Source organism: Struthio camelus, chromosome 23, assembly GCF_040807025.1.
Source record: "Struthio camelus isolate bStrCam1 chromosome 23, bStrCam1.hap1, whole genome shotgun sequence".
Classification (NCBI taxonomy): domain Eukaryota; kingdom Metazoa; phylum Chordata; class Aves; order Struthioniformes; family Struthionidae; genus Struthio; species Struthio camelus.
The window spans coordinates 2,477,179-2,500,630 of NC_090964.1; the positions used below are offsets into that span (position 1 = coordinate 2,477,179).

Sequence of the window (23,452 nt, forward strand, 5' to 3'; positions counted from 1 at the left end):
ATGTGCCTGTGCTAGGGAAGAAGCAGCTATGTAAGTTAAAGGAATTTACAGTTAAATGGAATAGACTCTATAGGTGAACAATCCAGACCTGTATAAATGTAGTGGAATATTAAGACTATTTTCCTAATTGGAGTTGTGGTAGTGATGGTAAGTCAGATCAGTTTGCAAGGACAGGAAAGGAGACCTGTCAGCTACCTTTGTAGCTTGGGTAAATGCTGCTTTGGATGTGATACCAGATTTAAAACTTTACTAACAGTTGTATTAGTAGCTGATCAGGAACCAAGAGGAGAAACAACACTTGATTTGATCCTGGGCAGCATGCAGGATCTGGCTTAAAATGTGACCACTAAGGAGCTGTTTTACAGCAACAGCCTTCTCACAGGCACAGCAAAAGCAGAAAGGTTCACAATTGGGTTAGTAAAAGAGTACAATTGTTTGTAGACAATGTGAAAACTACTTAAAGCCACTGAAGTGGATACAACTGTTCAAAAAGAACAAAGACGACTAAAGAAAACCAAAGTTTTTATTGCTAAATAGCACGCTGCAGCGTCCTTATGCAGGAGTGTTGAGGTCAGCCTCAAATCATAAAAATAAGGGTCACCATCATGTACTTGCATGAGGTGTTGGCCTGGGGGGAGACTTAAAGCAGATGTGGAAGCTATGAATATTAACTCTTTTATACATTTGCAAATCTCTGCTGACCCTGGCAAGCCAGACAAGGCAGCGCTTGTATTGTAGCTACTGTAAGGATTAAGAGATTAAGAGCAAGCTCTGTAAGTTCATGATGCTCAATAGCTGCCTATGTGAACTGGGGCAGAAGGAGAGGTCTCAGCCAAGTCAGAAGTCACTTTTCTTTGATAAATATGAGAGGGGATGTTTGTAGGACTTCACCTCTAGTTAATGAGCTCTGGCCTGAGAGTAATGCATGAAGTGACAGCTATGAATGGTTCCTAAAGTGTCAGGAAGTATCAATAATGCATTTAATTGTTTGGAGCCTCTGGAACAGTGTCCAGTTTGGCAGTCAGATAGAATAAAACAGATCTTAAGGAAAAGAATTTTTCTGATACAAGGTGCCTAATGCATGAATGTACTTCTCCCCAAATGATGGGATGATAGTCATGGAGGAGGGTCCTGCATATGGTTGGTACTGGTGTAATATCAAAAATGCCTGAAAGTTGGGGGGGGGGGGGGGAAAGGGCGTGCATGTCAGGGGGATGCTTTTTTGCTAGACGGTATCTGCATATTACAGTTAGGAAGTACAAAGGAGAGTTTGCCATCTCTACTGACCTCTATCTTCTAGATTCTTCCAGAAGTGCAGTGGATCTTGGTTTCATTCCAGTCTATGCTATTTGAGTGAAAGAAATCTAAAGCAGCACATAGCTTGTTTCCCTTTTTAAGAACATTCCTCCAACCTGCTCTCAGAAATGCCAAGTCCAGATCATCCAGCGTAAGTGGGGAGTGGCTGTGTTCAACCTCATTTGCAATTTGCACATGCACTGCCTGTACCTTAAATGACTGGTCTGGGAATGGGCATGACATCTGACTGGAGATGTGTTCAGGGCAAAAAAGTAGGGACGGAATAGTGAGAATCAGCAGTAACATGCAGTACTGCAGGCTGGAGTTGGGCTGTGTCAGCACTCCAGTGGGGTAAGCCAATACCTTTGAGTAAAGAACTTCGAGTAGTCCGGCCACAGCCTTAAATACCACACCACAAACATGTAAAAAGAGTTTTATTGGTTATATACTGTAGAGCTGACAATGTTCGAGTCAGGAAAGACATGCAGATAAAAGTGTGTGATTACGTTTGGCATGCAAACTAAGAGCACTGTGTAAGAGGTGAGCACCATCTGTATCTGCTATTATGGGCAGCCTTGGGAGGAAAGAGCTGGCTTCCCTCTGAGCATGCTGAGACAGGGAGGATTTTGAGAGGATGAAACAGTGCTGATTGGACACCAAGTTTACTTTAGGAAAATAGGGAATACTGTAACCCTGGAGAAGTAGCTTGACTTGGGTGAGTCTGTGAATATGAAAAGACTTCTTGCATTGTTGTCTTTTAACTAAGCTGTCCCAGCCCAAATATATGTCTGCAAATACAAAAAAATAGATTTCTTCTCTTAAAAATACATTCCACGCAGTCTGGAGTACTGCTTCCCCAAGGCAGGAGCCTGCACTGCATGCTGGATAGCCTAGGAAGATAATCCTTTGGGTGTTTACTGACCATCAGAGGCCTCTGCAAAAATGGCTTCATGTTTCATCATGTGTAGAGCAGTCCACTGGTGGCTGGCCTTGTAGCAGTGTTTGAACCACTCCACAGTGATGTGCAGGGGTGGCAGAGATGAGGTCGTCTAATCAGAGGTAACACCAATATGACTATTGCTTCAGTCTGCAGCTAAGGAATTGTTCATGTCAGTTGTCTCTTGGAGCACCAAGGTGTTGCTACCCTTCCCTGTGCATTCTGCCATTTCCCCTTTTCCTGGAGATACTGTCTGCAAAAAGACATTCCCCTCATCCATGTCCAGTGAGCTGCAGCTTGACAACACTTGGCACTGGTGACTGAATGTGAAGCTGTCCTCTCTCCATACTGCCCGAGCTGCTGGAGAGGCTGTGTTCTGCTCACAGCATTACCAAGGGAAGCTGCAGTGCCATTTCCAGATGCAAAGGAAGCAGCTCCATCAAGTAGCAAGCTGCTGGTCCCCAAGCTGGCATCAGCCTTTTCTGGTGAAAGCTGCTAGCTCCCCAAAAGGGACCAGTCTCTTTGTTTCCTTGGGAGAAGAGGCAGAGCACTGACACACTTCCTCTGTACAGCAAATACATTTACAACTTTGGAATTATCCGAATGCTTGATGCATGGCTTATCAGCATCATCAAGTCCACTGAAAAGCCTGATATATTTATATGCTAAAATTACAAATATTTCTTCAGTGATGGCAATATTTACACATATACTCTATTTTACAGCTGTTCAAAAAAGTGTGCAATTTGAGTAAAACACATTGTGTTTCCTGAAGTCATCACTATAAGATTAACAATACAATCAGCTCCTATTGCACTCATGATTAGAGGGCGTGGCCCCTTTCAGTTTTAAAAAGGGTTTTTCTTTCTCAGATTTCATCTCAGTCGTGGTAAAATAACCCAGTTTACAGTTACTGAATGACATCTATATTTATTACTTGCAAGCAGTGAGAGCAAGCCTGAATTCAAGGTATGTGCTGTAAAATACTGAAGGAAGGACTTAAGGCTGCCTTTAGCCTTGCTTTGTCTTCCTGAGGACAAAGCAGCTGGAAAAAGGAGATTGACTTACTCTGTGAGAAGCACCTGAGGAGAGCAGATAGTGCTGGAGTAGTTGCATTGCTGGGTCTATTGTGTCCATATCTGAGAGGCTCTTACTGTGCAGTGTGTTCAGACAGTACATTTAGAGCAGCAATGACATTCCCTTCAGTTGTCCTTGGCTCTAGCTAAGGAAGAGAGAGGCTCTAGTTGACAGAAGGGGAAAAAAGGCAATTATTGCCACTGGTGTTTGGGTTTTTTTTGCCCTGATTTCAGGAATGTGGCTGCGTTATTGGGGTGAGCTACAGGGCTGAAATTTGATGGGGTAAACTAGAGCTTTGTGACTGGCTGCAAGGAAGCCTATGTTAACATGGTATGTACTGCTGAAAAGATGCAGAGCTTTCATTGCCAGGACTGAAACCAGTTCCCTAGGAATGAGTTTTGGAAGCACTGCATTAAGCTGGAGCGATGCCAGCAACAACTTGAAAAGGAGGGGGCTGGTGAATGTGTCTCTCTCCTGTGGTACTTGAACCATTGTCCTACAGCAGGACAAGGACTGTCACTGTGAGGAAAACCATGAAGTAGATGCTTGGAGCAATCCTTATCTTCTGTGGTGGTGTATGTGCTATGCTGCCTGTCCAGCTGTTGCATTTGACTATGTTTAAAACCATGCTGCCAGTCCAGGATAGCACTGACCCAGGACAGAGAGGAATTTTAAATGCTCTGCTGCTCTGCAGGATTGAACTGCAATGTCAAGAAGGTCAACAGCGGTTCTTCCATAGTGACTACTGCTGGACATATTTTATATAGCAGGACAGCAGCTGAGCAGCAGGCCTGGGAATGTAAACGGTGGTAAATAGTTACTGTGGATGTCTGAAGAGGCATGTATGTGCCAAGGATCTTTTGAGAAGCTAACTCCCATGTTCAGGAAGCAGTTATTGGACGAGGCATTCAAGTTGCTGTCTATGGAATGACTGTACTGGCACGGCAAGGTTTTTCACAGCAACATCTGCAATGTCACAGATGGAAAATGGCTTGAGGTAGCTTGCTTTTTTTTAAGCTAAAGGGAAATATTTCCTCTAACATGAAAATAAGAGGAAAAGAGCCAGAATCTGACATCCTGGGACTGGCAGAGAGAGGCTAGCAAGCAAACATGACCCATGAAAGCACTGCTACAGCATGTGTCACTGCTGGTCAGGCTGAGGTGCTATTTATGAGCTATAAAGGGCCTCAGAGATTGTGTGAAGAGGGAAGGGAAGATTGTATCATTAAAGCAATCACTCTCAGCAACTTTTTTATGGTGGTCCCTACCATGCAGTCACTGTGAGGGAAGTGAGGTGACCAGGGTAGATGTCGCAATTTTGCGGGCTAATTCACAAACCTATTTTAGTTTCACATTGCAAAATACGCACCACTTTTTCAACATGCTCCAATAAACAGGGAGAAGAGTGTGGCAGAGAATTTCAGAAATCTGAATTTAACTGTAAAATTTCTTTAGTCTGAATTTTGAGTTTAAAAGCTTTATCTATTATACTTGATATTTACCCCATTCTCTGCTAGCACTATCATCTCATGAAGTGGTAAGAGATAGTAGCTGATACTCTTAAAACTAAAGTATATTAAAAAAACTTATTAGAGCACCTGCACTTAGTACTAATTTAAAAGCATTATCTTTTTGTGTGTTTTATGCAACCTGACACTTCTACATGTCATAAAATAAAAGGCAATAAAATGAAATGTTAAAAATATAAGTTTGGGGAAAACATAAAACTGCACAGGAAAACAGTTTTTTCAAAAATAAAATCTTTCTCTCTCCTCCACTCAAACTTTATTTTAAAAAATTCCTATCACTGGAATGCTTTCCTTCTATATAAATGTTTTGATAGATGTTTTCCAAACAGCTCTGGTTTTTGGGGTTTTCTTTGTTGTGGTGGGGTTTTTTTGGCTTATTTGCCTCTCACAATAAAGCAAATATAACTAAGGGTGAGGGAAGAAATATGATGCACAGATCTGTGACTATATAGTCAATATAGTCTCACACAATCACCTTCCTCAGGGTAGATGCTGTGTTAATAGCTTCTAGCTGAGCACCACTTGGGGCTACTGTGCAGAGCGGAGAGGTGGTGGCTCCCCAGACAGTTATGCTGTCTTGCATCTATGTCCTGTGGGCATTAACAAGGGAACATACCTGTATATTTACACTGGTCTCTGGCTGGACCTGGATCGTAGCCAAGGCAGATGGGAGAGCTCTGAAGAAGGGCACAGACTATGGCTTGCCTCAGTAGCTCTCCTGCAGCTCAGCTTAGGGTTCAGTGTTGCTATCTCCCCTCTCTTTTTGGAAGAAAGAAGGCCGTTCTGTGCCCCAAGCCAGAAGAAAAGCATTTTCGTGCCTTAGCGCTCAACGGCTGAGAAGGAGCAGCAGAGTTGGTGTCTGCAGAGTGTGATCGACGTAAAGCTTTGGGCGAAAAAGCACGTCAGTCCAAGGCAGCAGGAAGTTTCACTGTTCTGTGAACTGCCGTTTGTTTAGCTCAGTGTAAGATCACAGCCAGTACTAAGTGGGTCTTGCCTCCTGCAAAGTTTGTGGCAGAGACTGAGACCAATGGGAAAGAAACTGCTTCTAAACAACATTTCTGCTCTCCCTCCCTGTTCACCTTCTCCTGTTAGTGCGTAAAGTAACCAGTTGGGAATGTTTTCCTCCTGACCATAGACTGAGGGTGCTGGAAACACAGGTACCAGGGGTGGTCATAACTCAAGCTAATAAGGGTGTTTTAGAAGAATGCAACCTTTCACTAGGAACTGAACACTTTCAATTGTGGAGGTGTGTAGGACAGCTGTCATGGGTGGGTGGACTGTAGTCACAGGGATACTTCTGCGATCTTGTCTAAATGAAGGTGATTAATGAGGAGTTATCTCTTTTCAGGGAGTACCATAATTCAGTTTGAAAGAATGACCACACACTTAAGGTTTCCATATGGAGATAGACCTATCATCCTATGGAGAAAATTCAGATTGCAGGTACAGAGAAGAACAGTGGGAGTCCCCTGAGCAAAGTCTCTGCAGCTGCCTCTTCAGCAATGAAGGAAAATTCAATGGTAAAGCTCCTGTACCTCGCAAAACTGGTTTCAGGCTAGCTGAAGCCTCTGGATTACAATGCAGATGTGACACCTGTGAGCTTGGAAATATCCTGTCTCTTGCTCCACTATGCGGAGTGTTTGCTTGGTGGAAGGGAATACAATTCATCTCCTAGATGTTGTCCAGCAGGAACGGGAAACATCCTATAAGAGAGAACCCCACAGTATCACAGACTGACCAGGACCTGTGGCTGCCTTTGGCAGCATTTTTGCCCTGGGACGACCATCACCATTCTGCTTTTGAGCAGTTAGCCCAAAGCTCATCAGGATCCAGGCCTGATGGCAAGGCAGGTAGAAGGGAAGGGGCAGGATTAGCTTGGAAGACATGTATGTGTTTAAAAACACATGCTCTCTCAGGGTTCAGAATGGAATAAACCCAAAGCAGAATTACTTAGGCCTGCCCCACTAGGCTTTACCATAATCTTTCACTATGCTGGAGCATACCCACCCATCCAGCACCTCCCCAGCCAGGGAGGTGGATTTGGCAAATGGGATTCACAGCACCTGACAGCAAAGATAAGGCTGAGCCGACCTAACACCAGATGTCTACAGAGCACGTCTTCATGTGCAAGGTGCACGCTCCCATTCCAATCAGTGGAGATCTGAGCAAGACAGATCCAGCTGACAAATGATGGTGTCTATGTTATGGTAATCTAAATTCACCCAAGTTTCTGTTCTGTATTGATTGTATCTGCAGAGGAAAAAGAAACACAGCACACCTTCCTCAGGTGCAGATGTCTACACTGAGTCAGATGAATCTCACTGTGATTAATCCCTCTCAGTAACCACACATCTCTGTTGAGTCCCTTTTCTCAGTTACCAACAGGGACTGTATTAATTCATGCTCTGTACTGCAAACATTACTGATTTCTAGATACTGATCTAAGAAGCTCAAGCTAGAACTGTGTTCCCCTGGGCTTTTCATTTTGTGCATCTTCACCAAGAGGAATGACTGCCTGTCTGCAGCCCTGATGCTAACAAGCTGGGGCTTGGTAACGCCTATGAACTTCCAGTAATGTATAAGTTACGCTGAAGGCGGGTTTGAGGTCTTAAGATATTTCCTGCTGGGGATGATGTGTAAAATGGGAAGACCCTAGTTTAACTCTTGCAGCCTGTAATCTGTTTTTAGTGCTGGCAGTCAGAGCCTGCGGGGTTGCATACTGGAGAAGCTCTGAACCACAGCCAACAAACGTTTTGCGTTGTCATGCCATGGACAGAATTCCACTGCTGGAGCCAGGTGCCCCACAGTGCTGGGTTAGGTGCCTAAATCCCTACAAATTCAACAAGAGATATTTTGTTAGCTAAATTAGGATTCACAATGGCAACACGCTCAGCTCTGGACAGCTACACAAGCAAAGAGGAAATGTCAGGAAAAAAAGAAAGTCAATCTTTCATATGTATGTGTGTGTGTGTATATGTGTGTATATATATATTCATATATATATATATATATATATATTCATATATATATATATATAAAAGCATAGCTGTGCATTTAGGACTGAAAGTCTGAAACGCTGCCTGGAAACCTGTTGCCCCTTTACAAATGAAGGAAGCTGGAATTCACATATTTTCATATCTCAGCAAGTAAGTCAAAATCACCATAACATGAGCCATTTTCTGCTTCTCTGTGTAGCCAGAAGTGCATGTTTAGGAAGCAGAGGAGCAGGTGTGTAGCAGCAGATCACCACCACAGTGGTACAGCAGCCAGCTGAAGGGGGCAAGTCAGATGCTCTGATCTCTTCTCCCCAAATACTTTTTTTCCCTCCATCCCTGATTGTCCAACACAAAATGTGAGGCTGGGGATGACTAGACACAGTGCCTCTTATTCCCTGGAGAAGGTATCTAGCCACAAAGCCAGATGAAACAAGTTAAATTAAGAACAGAAAAATAAGGTACTGCTTTTTTTTTTACCAGCAATGGGAAATTAGTAGAATAATTTACCAAAGAGTTACAATAGACGCTTCACCTCTGGGAACGGCTGAGTCAAGACTGGATTTATCCTAAAAGATTTACCCTCATTTGCACAGAAGTTCTCTGAGTTATGTTACTGGGAGATCAGTTCAAACATTGGCCTCTCGCCTTGCAAATCTAATTCTCTTCTGGATGGTCCTTGAATTCACATACCTGCTCCTCTGCTTGGACACCCAGCTGTGCACAGGGATTGGATTCGGTGTCCTGCAGGTCCATCTTGGAGGCTGGCCTTTTCCCTGATGTGTCAACCTGTGAGAGATACTCGGAAGAGCCATGTTGTTTTCTTCTGGAACTGGGCACAAAGTCTTTGTTTTCCTCCTGTAGGAAGAAAAGTAAGAGGACTGGGACTCAGGAACTGTGAATGGGGTCTAGAATAGAACTGGCTTCCCAGCACTTGTACACCTGCAGTGTGAGGTACTGGTTTGATTCCCTTTGGCAAAGGAGGGCATGCAGGCCAGCTCTGGGATGTCCTCACTTTTGTGCTATTTCATTGTTTGTTTTTTTTAATTCATCCATTAATTTCTGACATACAAGTTCTAGGCACAGAGACTGGATTTGCTGTGTCCTATGTTTGGCTGACTGACCCATGCATAAGTCTGTGCATAGCTTGCCTTGGCCTGACTGGCTTTCTGGGCCCATGATGCTAGTATCCAGAGACCCAGGAGCCCAGCTTTGACAAAAAGGGACTGTCAGGGCTGTTTTTGGCACCACGTCTTTTGATAATTCTGTACACAGCTGTGAGAGTTACAAAGGTGAGGAGTACCTGTCACCCACCAACTTCACCTGGGAAGCTAAACATGGAAGTGCTTTTGCTATTGCTATCACTGTTATTGCTAGTTATTTGACTGGAAAACCTTGTATGATAACATCATTATACACAAATTTCTGACAAATTTTGTAAGGCATTGTCAAATTAATATCAGAAAAAAACAGAAATTATTACAATGATGAACTTACCTTTTCTTTAGGGAAATACAATAATGTAAGCAGTTATCAGACAAACAACAAAGGTTGCACTGCACTACTGAAGGCTGTGTTGGCTCTGATTGCTTTGGGAATGGCGTCATGTTTGCTGAAACAAACTCTGTAGCGCCATGAAGGGGATTGTTGGGCAGTTGTAAGGCTTAGTTCTGTAATGATTCTCTTGCCAATGGAACAAAACCAACAGAATAAACTTCTGGGAGGTCAACTCCTGCATTTTTTGCAGCAGGTCTGCACCTAAGTGGCTATCTATTTGGACAACTGGTCCATGGATACAAGAGAGGCCCTGGACCTTCCTGTAGTGGGAATGAACAGTACAAATGGCTTCCTGGAAGACCTGGTCCTGGAAGACTTGGTCCTTCAGAAACACAGTGACAGAGCACTGGTGGTATACAGGGTATGAAGCACAAACTCAGCCCTAGAAGGGCTGTTTACAGGAGGAGCAAGAGAGATATAATGTCCTGGTTAAGCCTCAACTCTCACTTTATTTAGGAGACAGCGTACCAGGGTCAGCCATGAAAGCATGCTCTTCCTACTCTTAAGTCATCAGGAATGGCACCTTCATTTACAAAGAGAAGAGGTTATGAGGCCAAGGTCACCTGAGCCCTGGGAACACAATAATGTGATCTCATTGATGAAATAAATTAGAAATAGGTGTCTATGGCCAAATTAACCCTTCTGGGAGCCTAGGAAATATGGACTATGAGAACAAGAGAGCAGACCATGGAAGGCATGGCAGGGGTCGGACAAGCCAGCTGAACCAAGAGAGACCAGAGACTTTATCTCCAAGAGATACCTCAGCAATATCAAGATGACACTATCAGGAGGAAGAAAGAGACAATTCAAACACAGTCCAGGAGCCATCTGTCATGGACAGTCGTTGCCATAGAGATAAGGCTCCTGTGAGCACAATGAAACTTGATACCAGAGGTCTGTGAGAGGAGGGCTGAGAGAAGAGGGCTTGCAAAGTCCTCATTAACAGAGAAGGTTCTTGAGGCAATAAAATGCCCCCATGTTTTCCTGCCATCCATTGACATGATCTAGATCCCCCACAGAACATTTCAGCATTGTGTAATGGCACATCACCAGTGTACTGACTGTTGTGCTGGTGACAGTGAAAATGATAGCAAAGCTGCAGGTCCTGAAGCTAAAATATGGCTTCAAGCGTCACAGATGTACACCTTGATACATGTCCTTAGAAGGAAAGATGGTCCCACAAAGTAAGTGTTGTGACACTAAGTACTGCATCCCCACTCAGGGGGAAATACACCTTCATAGTGCAAGAATCTGTGACAACTCTAGGAAGCTTAAGTAACTGAGCAGAGCTTGGATGGGATTTCTTGAGGTTCACAGAAAAAATGAGTGTTGACAAACTGGGATTGTGTTATGTGGAAAGACCAAAGGACTTAGTTCTGTAATGATTCTCTTGCCAACCAGTTGGTGAGACAGGATAAGGAACTGCAACTAGAGCCCTACGATAAAAGGGAGATGTGAGCATCAGTAACTCTTCAATAAACAAGTACGACACAAGGCTAGGTCACACAATGACCTAGAACTGACCATGCCCCTGACCAACTGTGAACCAGAGATCACGATGGTGGGCCAGGCTGTTTTATGCAGTGAGGGTGAGAATTTTAAGCTAAGTAGTCAATCATCTTCCTGAACCTGAACAGCTTACTAAGGGATGTGTACCTCTGTCTCTTTCTAATGTCTTTAGAGAGAAGGACACTGGGTGAGCACACGGTTACTCCATCCTGTTGAGCATCTGATAATGCCAGTCCAATCGCTGTGCTGTCAGGCAGCATGAAGTCTGAGACTGCCAAACCAGGTACACTGGTCCGAAGAAGATTTCGCAGAGGAGGAGCTAAGCTTGGGTAGGCAGGACATTCAACCCTGCCCCCACCCACACGTGCAGCAGAGACAGAGAGATGCAAAACAGTACATTCTGGTACTGTAGCTTTACTCTGATCCCAGTCAGTGCTTAGCCCAGCACTCCTGTGGTACCATGAGATGTGATGGAGACACTGAAGAAAGTCAGCTGGTTACAGACAAAAGCTTGGGCTGCTGCTCTAAAGCTAGAAGGCCCCACCCCACCCCCTTCTCACTGCAACAGTTGGGACAGAATACAACAGAGGCCTTGGGAAAAGTTACTGACATCCAAGGATTAAAACACAGCAAACTGCTGTGACAGACAGCTTAAGGGGACGCTCATGCAGATTCACCAAGAGTGAAATGGTGGGGGGGAGCACTTACTCAAACCCCAAGCAAAAGAGAGAAGGAGTAGGTGTGTAAAAGAGAGAGAGAGAGAGAGAGAGAGAGAGAGAGCGCGCACATCCTTGGATACTGTAAGGGAGAATTTTCCATAAGATCTCTCCCCACCCCCAGAAGGTACATGTACCAGAAGAAAAGCCTACCTTTAGATTTTAAACTAACTTCTGTGGTGCAGAGCCCACCTCCACAGCACTCATATTAATATCACAGGCATGGGATGTGGGGCAGTTACCTTGCACTGCTGACTGCTCGCCTGCCAATGTCTTTAGACTAATTCTGGTACTGCAAATTTTCAGCAGTCACACAGAATCGCAGAATGGCCAAGGTTGGAAGGGACCCATACAGTACTTTTTTATTTGTTTTTTTTCTTTTGCTCTTGAAGCTGTATTTAGGGGTTTTCCGTAGTCTCTGGAGAGCAGCAATCATTATAGGCTAGAGGAAGTCAATCCTTTCCAAAACACACATAACCAGAGACAAGAATCACAACTTGCCCTTTTGTAGTTCTGGGGGTTCTCTGCACTGTCAGATCCATGTTGGCTATGCGTTTTGCCTGCTTCAGCTGACAGGTGGTCTGGTCTCAAGGGGAAGAACAGAGCAGGTTTTCTGTGAGCATGTCTATACTCTTGTGGATAGGGCATACACCTGGAACTCCTTCCTCCTCCTCCCCCAAATGCTGGGGTGAGCTTAGACCCTCCCTGTTCTATTTTCTGCTGAACTATTACTCAGAATACCTGTGGGAACTGTATTTTTACACTGAGCACAATGCTGGGAGTTATCGAGCACACCTGGGGAATGGGAGCCTCAGGCAATATAGGACTCTAGACTATGTATTCAAATTGCATTAGAAGCTTGACAGTCAGTTCAGACATGGGGACAGTCCTGGAGATGTACAGCAGCAAAATTTGGAGTAGCAAAGGGATTTGAGCAATCTCAGGTGACTCAGCAAATTAGGCGGGCAATTGCCTAGACTACAGTCTGGTCTAGGGCATGTTATGTTCAACTCTGTCCTATGTGTGCAAACATCTGTAGTTTTGATTAAAGGTTTTCTGGTGCTGCATACCTATGAAAGGGAGTGTGAACATGTCATGTTCACAGAATCAAAGAATCACAGAATGGCCAAGGTTGGAAGGGACCTCGGGAGACCATCTGGTCCAACCCCCCCTGCTCAAGCAGGGTCACCTACAGCACATTGCCCAGGACCGTGTCCAGACGGGTTTTGAATAGCTCCAGCGAAGGAGACTCCACTACCTCTCTGGGCAACCTGTCCCAGTGCTCTGTCACCCTCACAGTGAAGAAGCTTTTCCTCAGGTTCAGATGGAACTTCCTGTGGTTCAGTTTATGCCCGTTGCCTCTTGTCCTGTCGCTGGGCACCACGGAGAAGAGACTGGCCCCATCCTCGTGACACCCTCCCTTCAGATACTTGTACACGCTGATGAGCTCCCCTGTCAGTCTTCTCTTCTCCAGGCTCAACAGGCCCAGCTCTCGCAGCCTTTCCTTACAGGAGAGATGCTCCAGTCCCCTCGTCCTCTTTGCAGCCCTCCGCTGGAATCTCTCCGGTAGCGCCCTGTCTCTCCTGTACTGGGGAGCCCAGAGTTGGACACCGTACTCCAGGTGGGGCCTCCCCAGGGCTGAGGAGAGGGGCAGGATCACCTCCCTCCACCTGCTGGCAACACTCTGCCTGATGCACCCCAGGATACCCTTGGCCTTCTTGGCCACAAGGGCACATTGCTGCCTCATGCTGAACTTGTTGCCCCCCAGGACTCCCAGGTCCTTCTCTGCAGAGCTGCTTCCCAGCAGGTCAACCCCCAGCCTGTACTGGTGCCTGGGGTTACTCCTCCCCAGGGGCAGGACCCTGCGCTTGCCTATGTTGAACTTCAGGAGGTTCCTCTCCACCCAGCTCTCCAGCCTCTCCAGGTCCCGCTGAATGGCAGACAGCACAGCCTTCTGGTGTGTCAGCCACTCCTCCCAGTTTTGTGTCATCAGCAAACTTGCTGGGGGGGTGCGGTGCACTCTGTCCCTTCCTCCAGGTCATTGATGAATATGTTGAACAAGACTGGAGCCAGCACTGACCCCTGGGGGACACCACTAGCTACAGGCCTCCAACTTGACTCTGCGCCATTCACCACAACCCTCTGAGCTCTGCCATCCAGCCCGTTCTCAATCCACCTCACTCTCCACTCATCTAGCCCCCACTTCCTGAGCTTCCCTAGGAGGATGTGATGGGAGACAGCGTCCAAAGCCTTGCTGAAGTGAAGGCAGACAACATCCGCTGCGCTGCCCTCATCTACCCAGCCGGTCATTCCATCCGAGAAGGCTATCAGGTTGCTCAAGCATGATTTCCCCTTGGTGAATCCATGCTGACTACTCCTGATCACCTTCTTGTCCTCCATATGCTTAGAGATGCCATCTCTCTCTCTCTCTCTCTCTCCAGGTCAAACACCATGCCAGAGAAATACTGACGTCTTCATCAGGAGCACAAAGCCCAATAGAAACAGTCTGTGTGTGGTTTGAAATACATTACATGAACAAAATGATGGCATGGAAGCTCTTTGGAGGAGCTTGAGAAAAGCTGACTGCAGTCACTAGAGGGAGCTGATCAGTAAGCTGCAGTCTCCATTCATCAGCAACTACAGCTTTGCTTCCACAGTTTCTGGAACTTCCAACGCAGCGCACCAAAGAGCCACAGCTTCTGTAGCGCAGTAGTGCCCGGAGCTGCTGAAATCTCATGTAGCTTTATTGGGAAAATTTACTTACATCAGCGGTGAAACATTTAAGACTGAAATTACAGCGTGTGCTTGGGCAGCCGGTGCTGCCAAAGCAAGGAAGTTGCCTCTTACAGCTTCCTTGCAAAATTTCTGTGTGCTCCCTTTGGGTCACTCCCAAAGGACAGCCTGAGCGGCAAGATCCTAGCCTCCAGCTTTCTTGAGCCTCCTGCCATGCTGTAGCGGGGGGGGGCGGTGGGGTGGGGTGGGTGGTCAGACCTAGCTGAATATTTCAGGGATAGGAGAGAGAGAAAGTGAGATGTATTTTGCCAGAAACAGCACAAAACCTGTGTTTTCCAAATAAGACTTTTAAGGCAATTTCAGATTTTGCATAGTGGAGGCAGAGACAGGAGGCAGCGATGCCTTCTCAGAAAATGTGAATTTGCAAAGTTGCTAATAGTGTTATAGCAGGGCTCAGTGGTGCACTAAAGGTTTGGACTTCTGCCAGAGAAATAGCTGTTTCTCTATCAGAAACATAAATGCCAGTGGAAAGAGACTGCTTATGATATGAGGCATATTATAAGGTTGAAGATTTTCTTCAAGGGAGAGACTTTGTTTTCCCATGTGTTACCAGGCTTTGGCTATAGCCTTCCAAAATTAGTGATTACCACAAACATAAGCTATTTGGAGGAAGTTTTTAAAATGCCTCAAGCATTTTGTTCCTTGTGATTTTATTTAGTCTCAAAATATTTGTATTTAGTCTCAAAATATTTGTAGTATTTCTTAAAGATCAAGTTGCAAAAGTCTTATTCCTGCATAAGAATATGAACTTGCAGGTTTGCAGTGGATGCTCCTATGTAACCTACACAGGGCTCAGGAGTTTCAGGCCCTTCAGATTGCCAGACAATAATTTTTCCAAGGGGATATGCAATATTCTGAGCTGCCCAAATATGTGGAATTTCGGCTGCTCTTGTACCCATGTAGCTCCAGTCTTTCAGGGTAACTTCATGCTCCTCATTTACAAGCAAAAACTAAATATACTTATTTTACCACCAAGAATTCAGATTTCTGACTCTATAGTGTCAGGATGAGATTTGTTTTTAAAGGTAAGATGCAGACAGGCACATAACTCAATAAACTCAATATTCAAAAGCTCTGTGTGAACTAACCACACAGCTACTTTGCTGACTGCTTGTCACTGCAGATAATGGGCAAGGCTGGAAACCAGCTAATTCATCAGAAATACTCAGGCATGCAGCAGTCAGGATGCTCTGCAAGGTACACTTCAGCTGTCCTTGTGCACACTGCCTGCATAGCAATCGAATTTGATCAAATAGTAACCTTGGGACCACCCAGAGAATGTACTGCAGAGCTACACTAGTGCATTTACTCAGCTCGGGATAGGTTGTTAGCAGCTAGATGAAAAAAACAAAATGTAAGCGCATAAAGTTTTGCCTTCCTGGGAACTAGTCCCTAAGCCAACAATTCAGACTTCTGGGGTTAAGAGAGGCCCAGCGCTGAATATCCAACTTCACAAGCACATAAACTACCATTATGTAAAGGGGCATGTTGGTTCCCCTTGGATTCATGAAAGAGAAGTAAAGACTGCCAGCAGCCCAAGAGTGACTATGGCCAGGAGGAAGATCTTGGCTTGGGCTCTCTTTCCCATTGGTAATGAAGTCTAGGACAGAAGTGGCGTTGCATACTTCCTTCTTCCCACAATTTCCATCAGCTACTTAAAGCACTGTGTCTGTGGTTATCCCATTCCTAAGTGCCCCCTTAATACAGAGGATTTAGGGTGATACTGAGGCTGATGAATGCCACTCCCAGAGCCAGACCCTGTCATGTACAGTTCCCTGCTGTATCCTTAGTGTCCAAAGGCAGTTGGAAGGCATACCTGTACTTCATAACACCAGGCAATAGATTCTCTGCAAAGCAAAGCAATGGTACGCATTCTTCTGTGCAAGTCACAACCCGAGAAGTGAAATGAACACTGAAATGGTTTTGCAAATCTAAAACTCCTTTCATAGTTTCACCACTTGAGCTTTGTCAATGCCAGTCATCTAGGTGTGAATTTGTCTCCTCTGCCCACCAGCCCTATCAGATCTTTCGTCTGGGCCCCTTCACAAGACTGAGAATGGAAGTGAGTGCTGAGATCAACTCCAAGTAAAGAGTAAAGACAGTGGATGAAGTGGGAATCAGAATGTGGTTTAACAGACTGGAGGGTCACTCAGTGCCTATGAGCTATTTTAAAATATGCTGGAGTCTGCAATGCTTTTCGAAGTGATCTTTTCAGACAGACTGTCTCCTTTTGTCAGCTGCACTTTGAGGGACTCCTCTCATTAATAACACCCAAAAGAACAGGAAAGGAGCACAGCTATCTCTGTGGCTCTAGTTTTTTCTCAGGTGGTGTACTGATATAGACCAAGAAGGAGGGAACAGCCCTGTGTAACCAGTCACCATTCATCTGTGGTCTGTTTAGGAGTTGCCCAGGAAGCATTTCCAGACCAGAGCCCAGATCTGGAATCTGGTTTCACACGGGGAGAGACCATGCAGGCAATATGCAGCCCCAACTAAAAGGAGCTATAGCTTCAGACTGAGGCGGAACCCTGTTAAAGTTTACTCATCTTACTCATTTTTCTCTGCTACACCAAGCTGACAGTGGCAGGCAAAGCTGTTCTGAAAAGCATATCATGTCCTAAATGAGCTGTGACTACGTCTTCTCTGATCCTGATGAGACCAAATGGATATGGCTATATAATTATTACAAGATCAGGGCAGATTTAATTTCAAGAAGTCTATTTGGGTGCTTCGCACATGAGATGCTCCACTGGAGTTAACAGGAGCTGGGAGAGGGCCGCACTTAGGGAAATAATCTATAAGAATTTTAAATCTTAAAAGATTTAAAGATTTGAAAGGTACCTTAAAACAAACAGAAAACTTCAAAAATCTGCTCAATTGAGAGAAAGCCAACAGCGCTTAACATAGGACACTTACAGGTAATGCAGTTCGGTGCCACGTAGAAGCCACTGTAGGATCACTGACGTAGCTCCTACGTGTTAGCAGTTCAGATGCACTTAAGTTACTTTTGGTCCTTCGGGAGCCCAGTTCGGGGTCATTCCAGGAATCAGCTATGGCACTGATTCGTGCCGAGTTCTGCTCAAGTGAGTTTGTTCTCCCATTGCTCCCTTCAGTTTCAGAGAGATCTACAGAAGATCTGCACGTGTTTGTAGTACTTGAAGCTGCATTTTTCTCCACTTTTGTTTGAGAGTCATCCAGGGAATGTAAGCCTTGTCTTGTTCTCCAAGAACTTCTCACAGTGACATGTTTTGTTTCTGATGAAACAGTATCTAAAGAGCCATGGTTCTTCCAGCTGATTGTCTCCGAAGATGGCTCGCTGTTCTTTTCTGGGAGTTCAGATGGCTTTATCATAATACTGCTTCTTGAGACCACTGTTTCTGCTCTGCTTCTCAGTGCTACATCTCCAATTCTGTCTGTTTCAGAGAATTTCAGAGCACTTTTATTAATTGATATCTCAAAGGGTGTGGGGAGATTGTTAGTTACTGGTGAGGGTTCATTTGGAGCAACTCTGATGTTGCTGGTGGTAACATGCCTTTCCTTTGTTGCTACATCTGCACTGGTCCTTGAAGTTGTTGGCTCAGAAGGGAAGATTGTGATACTGCTTGTCATTTTATTTGTCATGGTTTTGAAAATACTTTTCTGTTTTTCTGACTCTGCCTCAGAAACAGTCCCTCCCATTACTGCTTTCATGTCTTTTTCAATGATTGCAGGTTTAATGATGGCTTTTGATCTCAGAGCTTCTCTTGGGCTGAATGACCTTCTGGATTTAAATCCTCCAGTGCTGGAATCTGATGTTTTTATAGATTTTGTGGATTCTTCATCATTTACAGTATTCTTGTCATTTTCAAAAACAGATGCTCTAAAAACTCCCCTGCAATTGGAAAACTCTTTGGAGTTGGCTTTCTTTCTTGTCTCAAAGTCTGTTTGGGTGGTTGCTTTTTTGCTTCTTCCTGTTTCTTCATCTGAATTAAGTTTTTCATGAATACTTTGGATGGTTTGGGAGTCTGTTTTTAAGCTAGCATTTATATGATGTGTTGTTGAAGACTGTTCTGTGTCTTCTTTATCAAGACCTGTAAGAATCTGCAGAATGTCTTCTTGACTCCTTGAGCAATGTGAACGCTTTATTAATGTTGAAGGCTTCATATTTTCAAGTAAAGTGTCCGTGAAATCTTTCTCTTGGGAGCTTATTGCTTTTTTAGCCCTCACCTCTGAGGGTTGCCTGTGAGATGCAGCAAAGGTGTTTGTTCCTTCTGCTTTAGAGCTGATGGAGTCTGATGCTGATGTTTGGGAAGAGAGGTGATACCTATATGCTGAAGCCGTTCCATTGGAAGAGGTGTGATTACCCTTGGGGAGGAGCATATCCACGGAGTAGTCAGCAACTTCTGCCTGACTTGTTTTCAGCTTCTCAGGCAAAGAATACACTGATTCTCCTTTGCCTGATTTTTCATCCCGTACATCAGAGTTGGTTTGGCAGTTGCCACGGAGCATCTGATACGGCTTTTCAACCTTGGATCTTAGGCCAGTGTCATTAACAGCTTTGGAAGGAGCTTTCCAAGATTTCTGCTCATGTGCAGCAGGAGGATATCGACTGAGGACGGATGGTTGCTCTTTTGATCTCTTTCCTTCATTCTGTGTGACACAGCCTTCCTTCTGACCAGATGAAAAAGTGGAAACTAAAGATCTCTCTTCTAGTCTTTTCGTATCTGTTGCAGTAGCATCTAGAAGGGTAGATGCACTGGATGCCTTTCCTGCTTTCCTGTTTATTAAGCTTGGACTGGGTACTTGCTTACCGCTGTGGCAATAACTGTCATTACTGAAGGAGAAATCTCTGTTCCGCATTCTTTCCCGTCGGTGCTGAGGTGAAAGTTCCCTTGGTTTGTGCTTGGTAGCTGTCAGATCAGCTGTGATACCTCTGTATTTTGGTCTGTCATGTTTCCCCCTGCTAGAAAAGCTCGTATCTTCATTTTCTACCTCTCCATTCTCCAGATCTTTCTGTTTCTTTATTTGCATTTTTATTTCTTCTAGTTGACCAATCAAGAGTTTGTTTTTATTCTGTTCACTTAAATAACTGTCTTGCAGGTCATTGTTTTTGGCTCTCATTTTTTTAAGTTCTTCTTCTAAAGATTCAAAATGCTTGATCTGAGTTTTAAGTTTCTCGATTTCTTGGGTGAGATCTTTCACTTTGTTGTCTTCCTGATTTTTATTCTTTTGGTTTTCTGATTTATTCCTGGTTTCATTTTCTACATGTTTTAGGTAATCCACACTTCCCTTCCTCCTGGTTTCTTTAGAGGGCAATGCAAGAGACAAGTCATCTTCAATTCTCAAGTCATTTCTGTCCAAGAGATTATTTGATGATCTTTCTAGCAAGTTGGATGCATTTCTAGTTTGATCTGCCCTATTTAGTTTATTGTTTTGCTCTAGTTTCTGGGTTAGCTCCTGGATTAACTTTTCATTCTGCTTTTCTCTTTCATTAAAATGTTTTCTTTCACTGATAAAGCTCAGTGCTAAGGATTTCAGTTTTTCTAACTCACCTGTTAAGCTCTGCTCAGTTTTATCTAGCCTATCTTCAGACGCTTCAAGTTCTTTCACTTTTACTCTAAGTATTTCCAATTCTGTAGATATCTTTTTGGTTAAGTTCTTTTCTTCATTAAGGCTAAGACACAGCTGGGTACAGTCATTCTTGCTTCTGCCGAATGCTTCCTCCAGCTTTTCCAGTTCTGCCATTCTCTTCTGAAGTCGTTCAATTTCTGATTTCAGCTCTCGGGTGAGGTTTTCTTCCTCTTCAAGTTTTTCTTTCATTAACCGGCAAAGCTCTTCTGCCTTCTTAATTTCTTCATCCTTGCCTTCAATCTTCAGCACTCTTTTCCGCAGGGCTTCAACATCAGCCAGCATGCTGGAATTGCTGCCTTCTGCCTGGATAACTTTGTCCTGGAGGTCAAGCAGCTCATCCTCTGCTTTCTGGAGATTTTTGGTTGCTTCCTCCAGTTCATCAAGACGGCGACTAAGACTCTGCAATTTGAATCGTAGATGGCGATTCGAGGTTTCCTTGTAACCTGTGAATTCTGCCATGTTTATTTTTTATTCCTTCTGGGTGAAAATCTTAAATATCTTGTTTTTTCTTAGTATTTTACAGTTTCTTTGGACAGAGGCAATCTCACCCTGAAAGAAAAAAAAAACTTAAAATGAACATAAGAACTCAGAATATAATTCTTCTCAGAATACAAATATTCACATAGTCTTTTAATTAAACGTGTTTCTGAGTGCTAAATCAGGCTCATAATAGAAACAAAACCGGAAAACAGCCATAGTCCATTTACTCTGGTGATGCAGACTATTTCTAAAAATAGCCCATTACTGATAGTTGAAGGAAGGAAGTAGCATCATATGCTGACTTACACGGAAGCTGCGTGCAATCTCCAGTGTCCCTTCACACTCAGTATGCAGGGGTTGATATAAGCCTGCTTGTGCGCAGGCTCCAGGACTGGTGAGGTTCATGTATCTATCTACATGACTCAGGTCCCTGTATGAAATATCCATGTAGGTATTTCTCTTTGAAGCACTGTACAAGTCTCTAGCAGACTCTTTACAGGTGGAGATTCAGAGACCATAAACAAGATCTAGAAACTAGAAAATACAAATGCTGTAGATTGAGAAAACTGGTACAACCAATACAAAGGGAAGAATGAAATGGCCATATACTTCTTACGTATGGCAAAAGCACAGGAAGATGATTTTCCCCAAATAACCTATCAAGAAAAGTGAAGAAGGTACAAACCGTAAGGAACTAGGAACTAATGCTGCTGTGCAGAACTCACTGTGTTTCTGGCACAGGGACTGCCAGTAAGGCCTGTCCCCACCACATGATGCTGAGAGAACTGACTCCTAAATGGTCAGAGCCCAGCCTAAGGCAGTGCCCAGCAATGCATCCATCATCTTTGCTCTTGACACGCTGCTTTTACAGTAGCTCAGACTTCACAATCACAACACCAAGAAGAGACAGCTAATACTATGAGCCAGTTCTGTGTGTGTAAAGTGGGAACAGAGAGGAGCTGGTTTCCTTTTGAACCTGATGAGTGCTGTATGCCTGGGTGCAACCTTGATTTGCAGAGATACGGGAACAGAAAAGTTGCCTTATGCCTCCGCTAAAGTATTGCTGCAGTGGAGCCAGATGCAAATTGCTGTCTGCAGGGCTGCTGCCATCTACTGGGAGACTAACAAGAGGGATCCCCAGCACCCACTGCACCCCCCCCCGCCACACCCTGGCCTTGGACTCCACAGGTGGAAGGTATGATAGCTGCTGCCAGCCAGGCACTGCCCATCTCTTCCAGTATTTCTACTGAAGCCCAAGTTACTAGGCAAAAATCTTTAACTGGATCACGGTCACATCCCCAGGCTACTGTATCAAGGGAGTTTTGAATTTCTCCTTCCTGCTTCAAAAGCTGTCAGTGCCCTCAGTTCCTACCCACTTGCCCACCAAGGAGACGAGCAGTTGCAAGTGCTAACACTTCTCCTCCTCGTTGCCACTGACAATGAGCAGTGATTATGAGACCAGCAGGCACTGATGCACTAGACATAGCTCTCCCAGCTTGGCCATCATCTGTGCAATTCTTCAGGATGGCAGGACCTTTTTTAAGCAGCCGCTCTGTGCCTGGCAGCGAGTAGTGGCAGGGGGGACTGCTGGAACCTGAGTGGGCCAGAACAGTTGACAGGAGGGTCTGAGATCCCCCTCTGGCTCCCTGAATTAGCATCATCATATCCTGGATGTGAGTTTCATCTCCAGCCCCACACTCATGTGTGCAAGGGGCTAACACAAACACATGGAGAAGGTGACTGCAGCTCTTCCACCCGCTCCCTTGCTTAGCCTGCCTGTGTTGATGCAGGACTTGGCCTCCAACATTATTGTTGGAGCTTGCTACAGAGGAAACACAAGTTTCCTATTTCACAGTGCCAAGAAGGGAAGAGCAGGATGTGGGGAGGAGACGGCGCTGTTAAAGGAGACTGCAGTGCCCTGACATGAAGGCTTTGATTGAGGTGATTCATTTCCTGCCAGGCAGAGGGACCAGTGGTGCAAACAGCCACCTGCAGTGCACTCCCAGGCACCCTCCAGCTCCTCTCTGCAGGGACCATTCCCACTGTGGGGCTGACCACTATATTTGTTCTGGCTTTGACACACCAGGCAGCCTAAAGGAGCAGCACAGAAAAGCAAATGGACAGGAACCTGAGTTCAGCTGTGTCCACTGGCATGGCAGTGGACACTGAATGCATGTCCAGCTCCCTCGTCACAGTAGTCACATCACCCCACAGTCACACTCCCGGGCCACATTACCTTGTGCTGCTCACAAATTGTAAAGACCATGACCTACTTAGCGACTGCCTGCTTTGGCTGCAAACAGGGAAGGCCGTTTGCCTACCTTATCAGATCCAGGCAGGATCCCTTTGAGAAATGTCACCCGAATGTCACAGGAAAGGATAAAATGAACAACCACACAGCGCCCTGAAAACAAAACCCTGTTCCCAGTGTGCCTTGGAGGAGGGAGTTAATGGTTAACTCAGTATCAGCCACTGTTCAGGAAGGCCCCAATCAAAGCCTTCTAGCCAGCAAATAATAGCAGCTGCGTTTCAGGCTCATTTTCAGAATGCCAGTTTGCAGGCAGCACGACAGATACAGGCTTGGGCCTCTCAGCAGTGTCTGTTTGCAGCACTGATTTTCAGGCAGTGGCTCATGCAGGCCACTTCTCCTGTGCTCAGCAGGAGACGGGGTGAGGTGCCAGTGAGCACTGCATTAGCAGGGGGAACAGCTCTGGTTTCCAAGTGACGGGCTCCTCGTCCTGTGTGGATGCCAGAGGCTGCTCAGAATCCCAAAGGAGAAGCTGATTTAGGAGGAAACATTCAATTCTTTGAAAGTGAAGCTGAAAATTCAGCTCAGCAACTGTTTAAGTAGTGGGAGAATGACAGATCCCTTGGCAGAAGAATGCCAGCTTGAATACCAGAAGACAATCCTCTAAGGCCAAAGAGACCTTCTGAGGACTTTGCTTTCCCCAAAAA

General features: G+C 45.0%; 1 protein-coding gene across 4 annotated transcripts in view; it reads right to left on the reverse strand.

The window, feature by feature from the left end:
- Positions 1–1,715: 1,715 nt before the first annotated feature.
- Positions 1,716–23,452, reverse strand: part of LUZP1 (leucine zipper protein 1) — a 60,478-nt gene continuing 38,741 nt past the window's right edge. For 3 of the 4 annotated variants that reach the window (XM_068917627.1, XM_068917626.1, XM_068917629.1), the window contains 3 exons: positions 17,324–20,566; positions 8,526–8,690; positions 1,716–6,542 (listed from right to left, as the gene is read on the reverse strand). In XM_068917627.1, the coding sequence (XP_068773728.1) occupies positions 6,504–6,542; positions 8,526–8,690; positions 17,324–20,476 (3,357 nt within the window). In that variant the 5' untranslated portion in view covers positions 20,477–20,566 and the 3' untranslated portion in view covers positions 1,716–6,503. Of the gene's footprint in view, positions 6,543–8,525; positions 8,691–17,323; positions 20,567–22,818; positions 22,922–23,452 lie in introns of those variants that run through there. The other variant, XM_068917628.1, reaches the window with a different exon arrangement.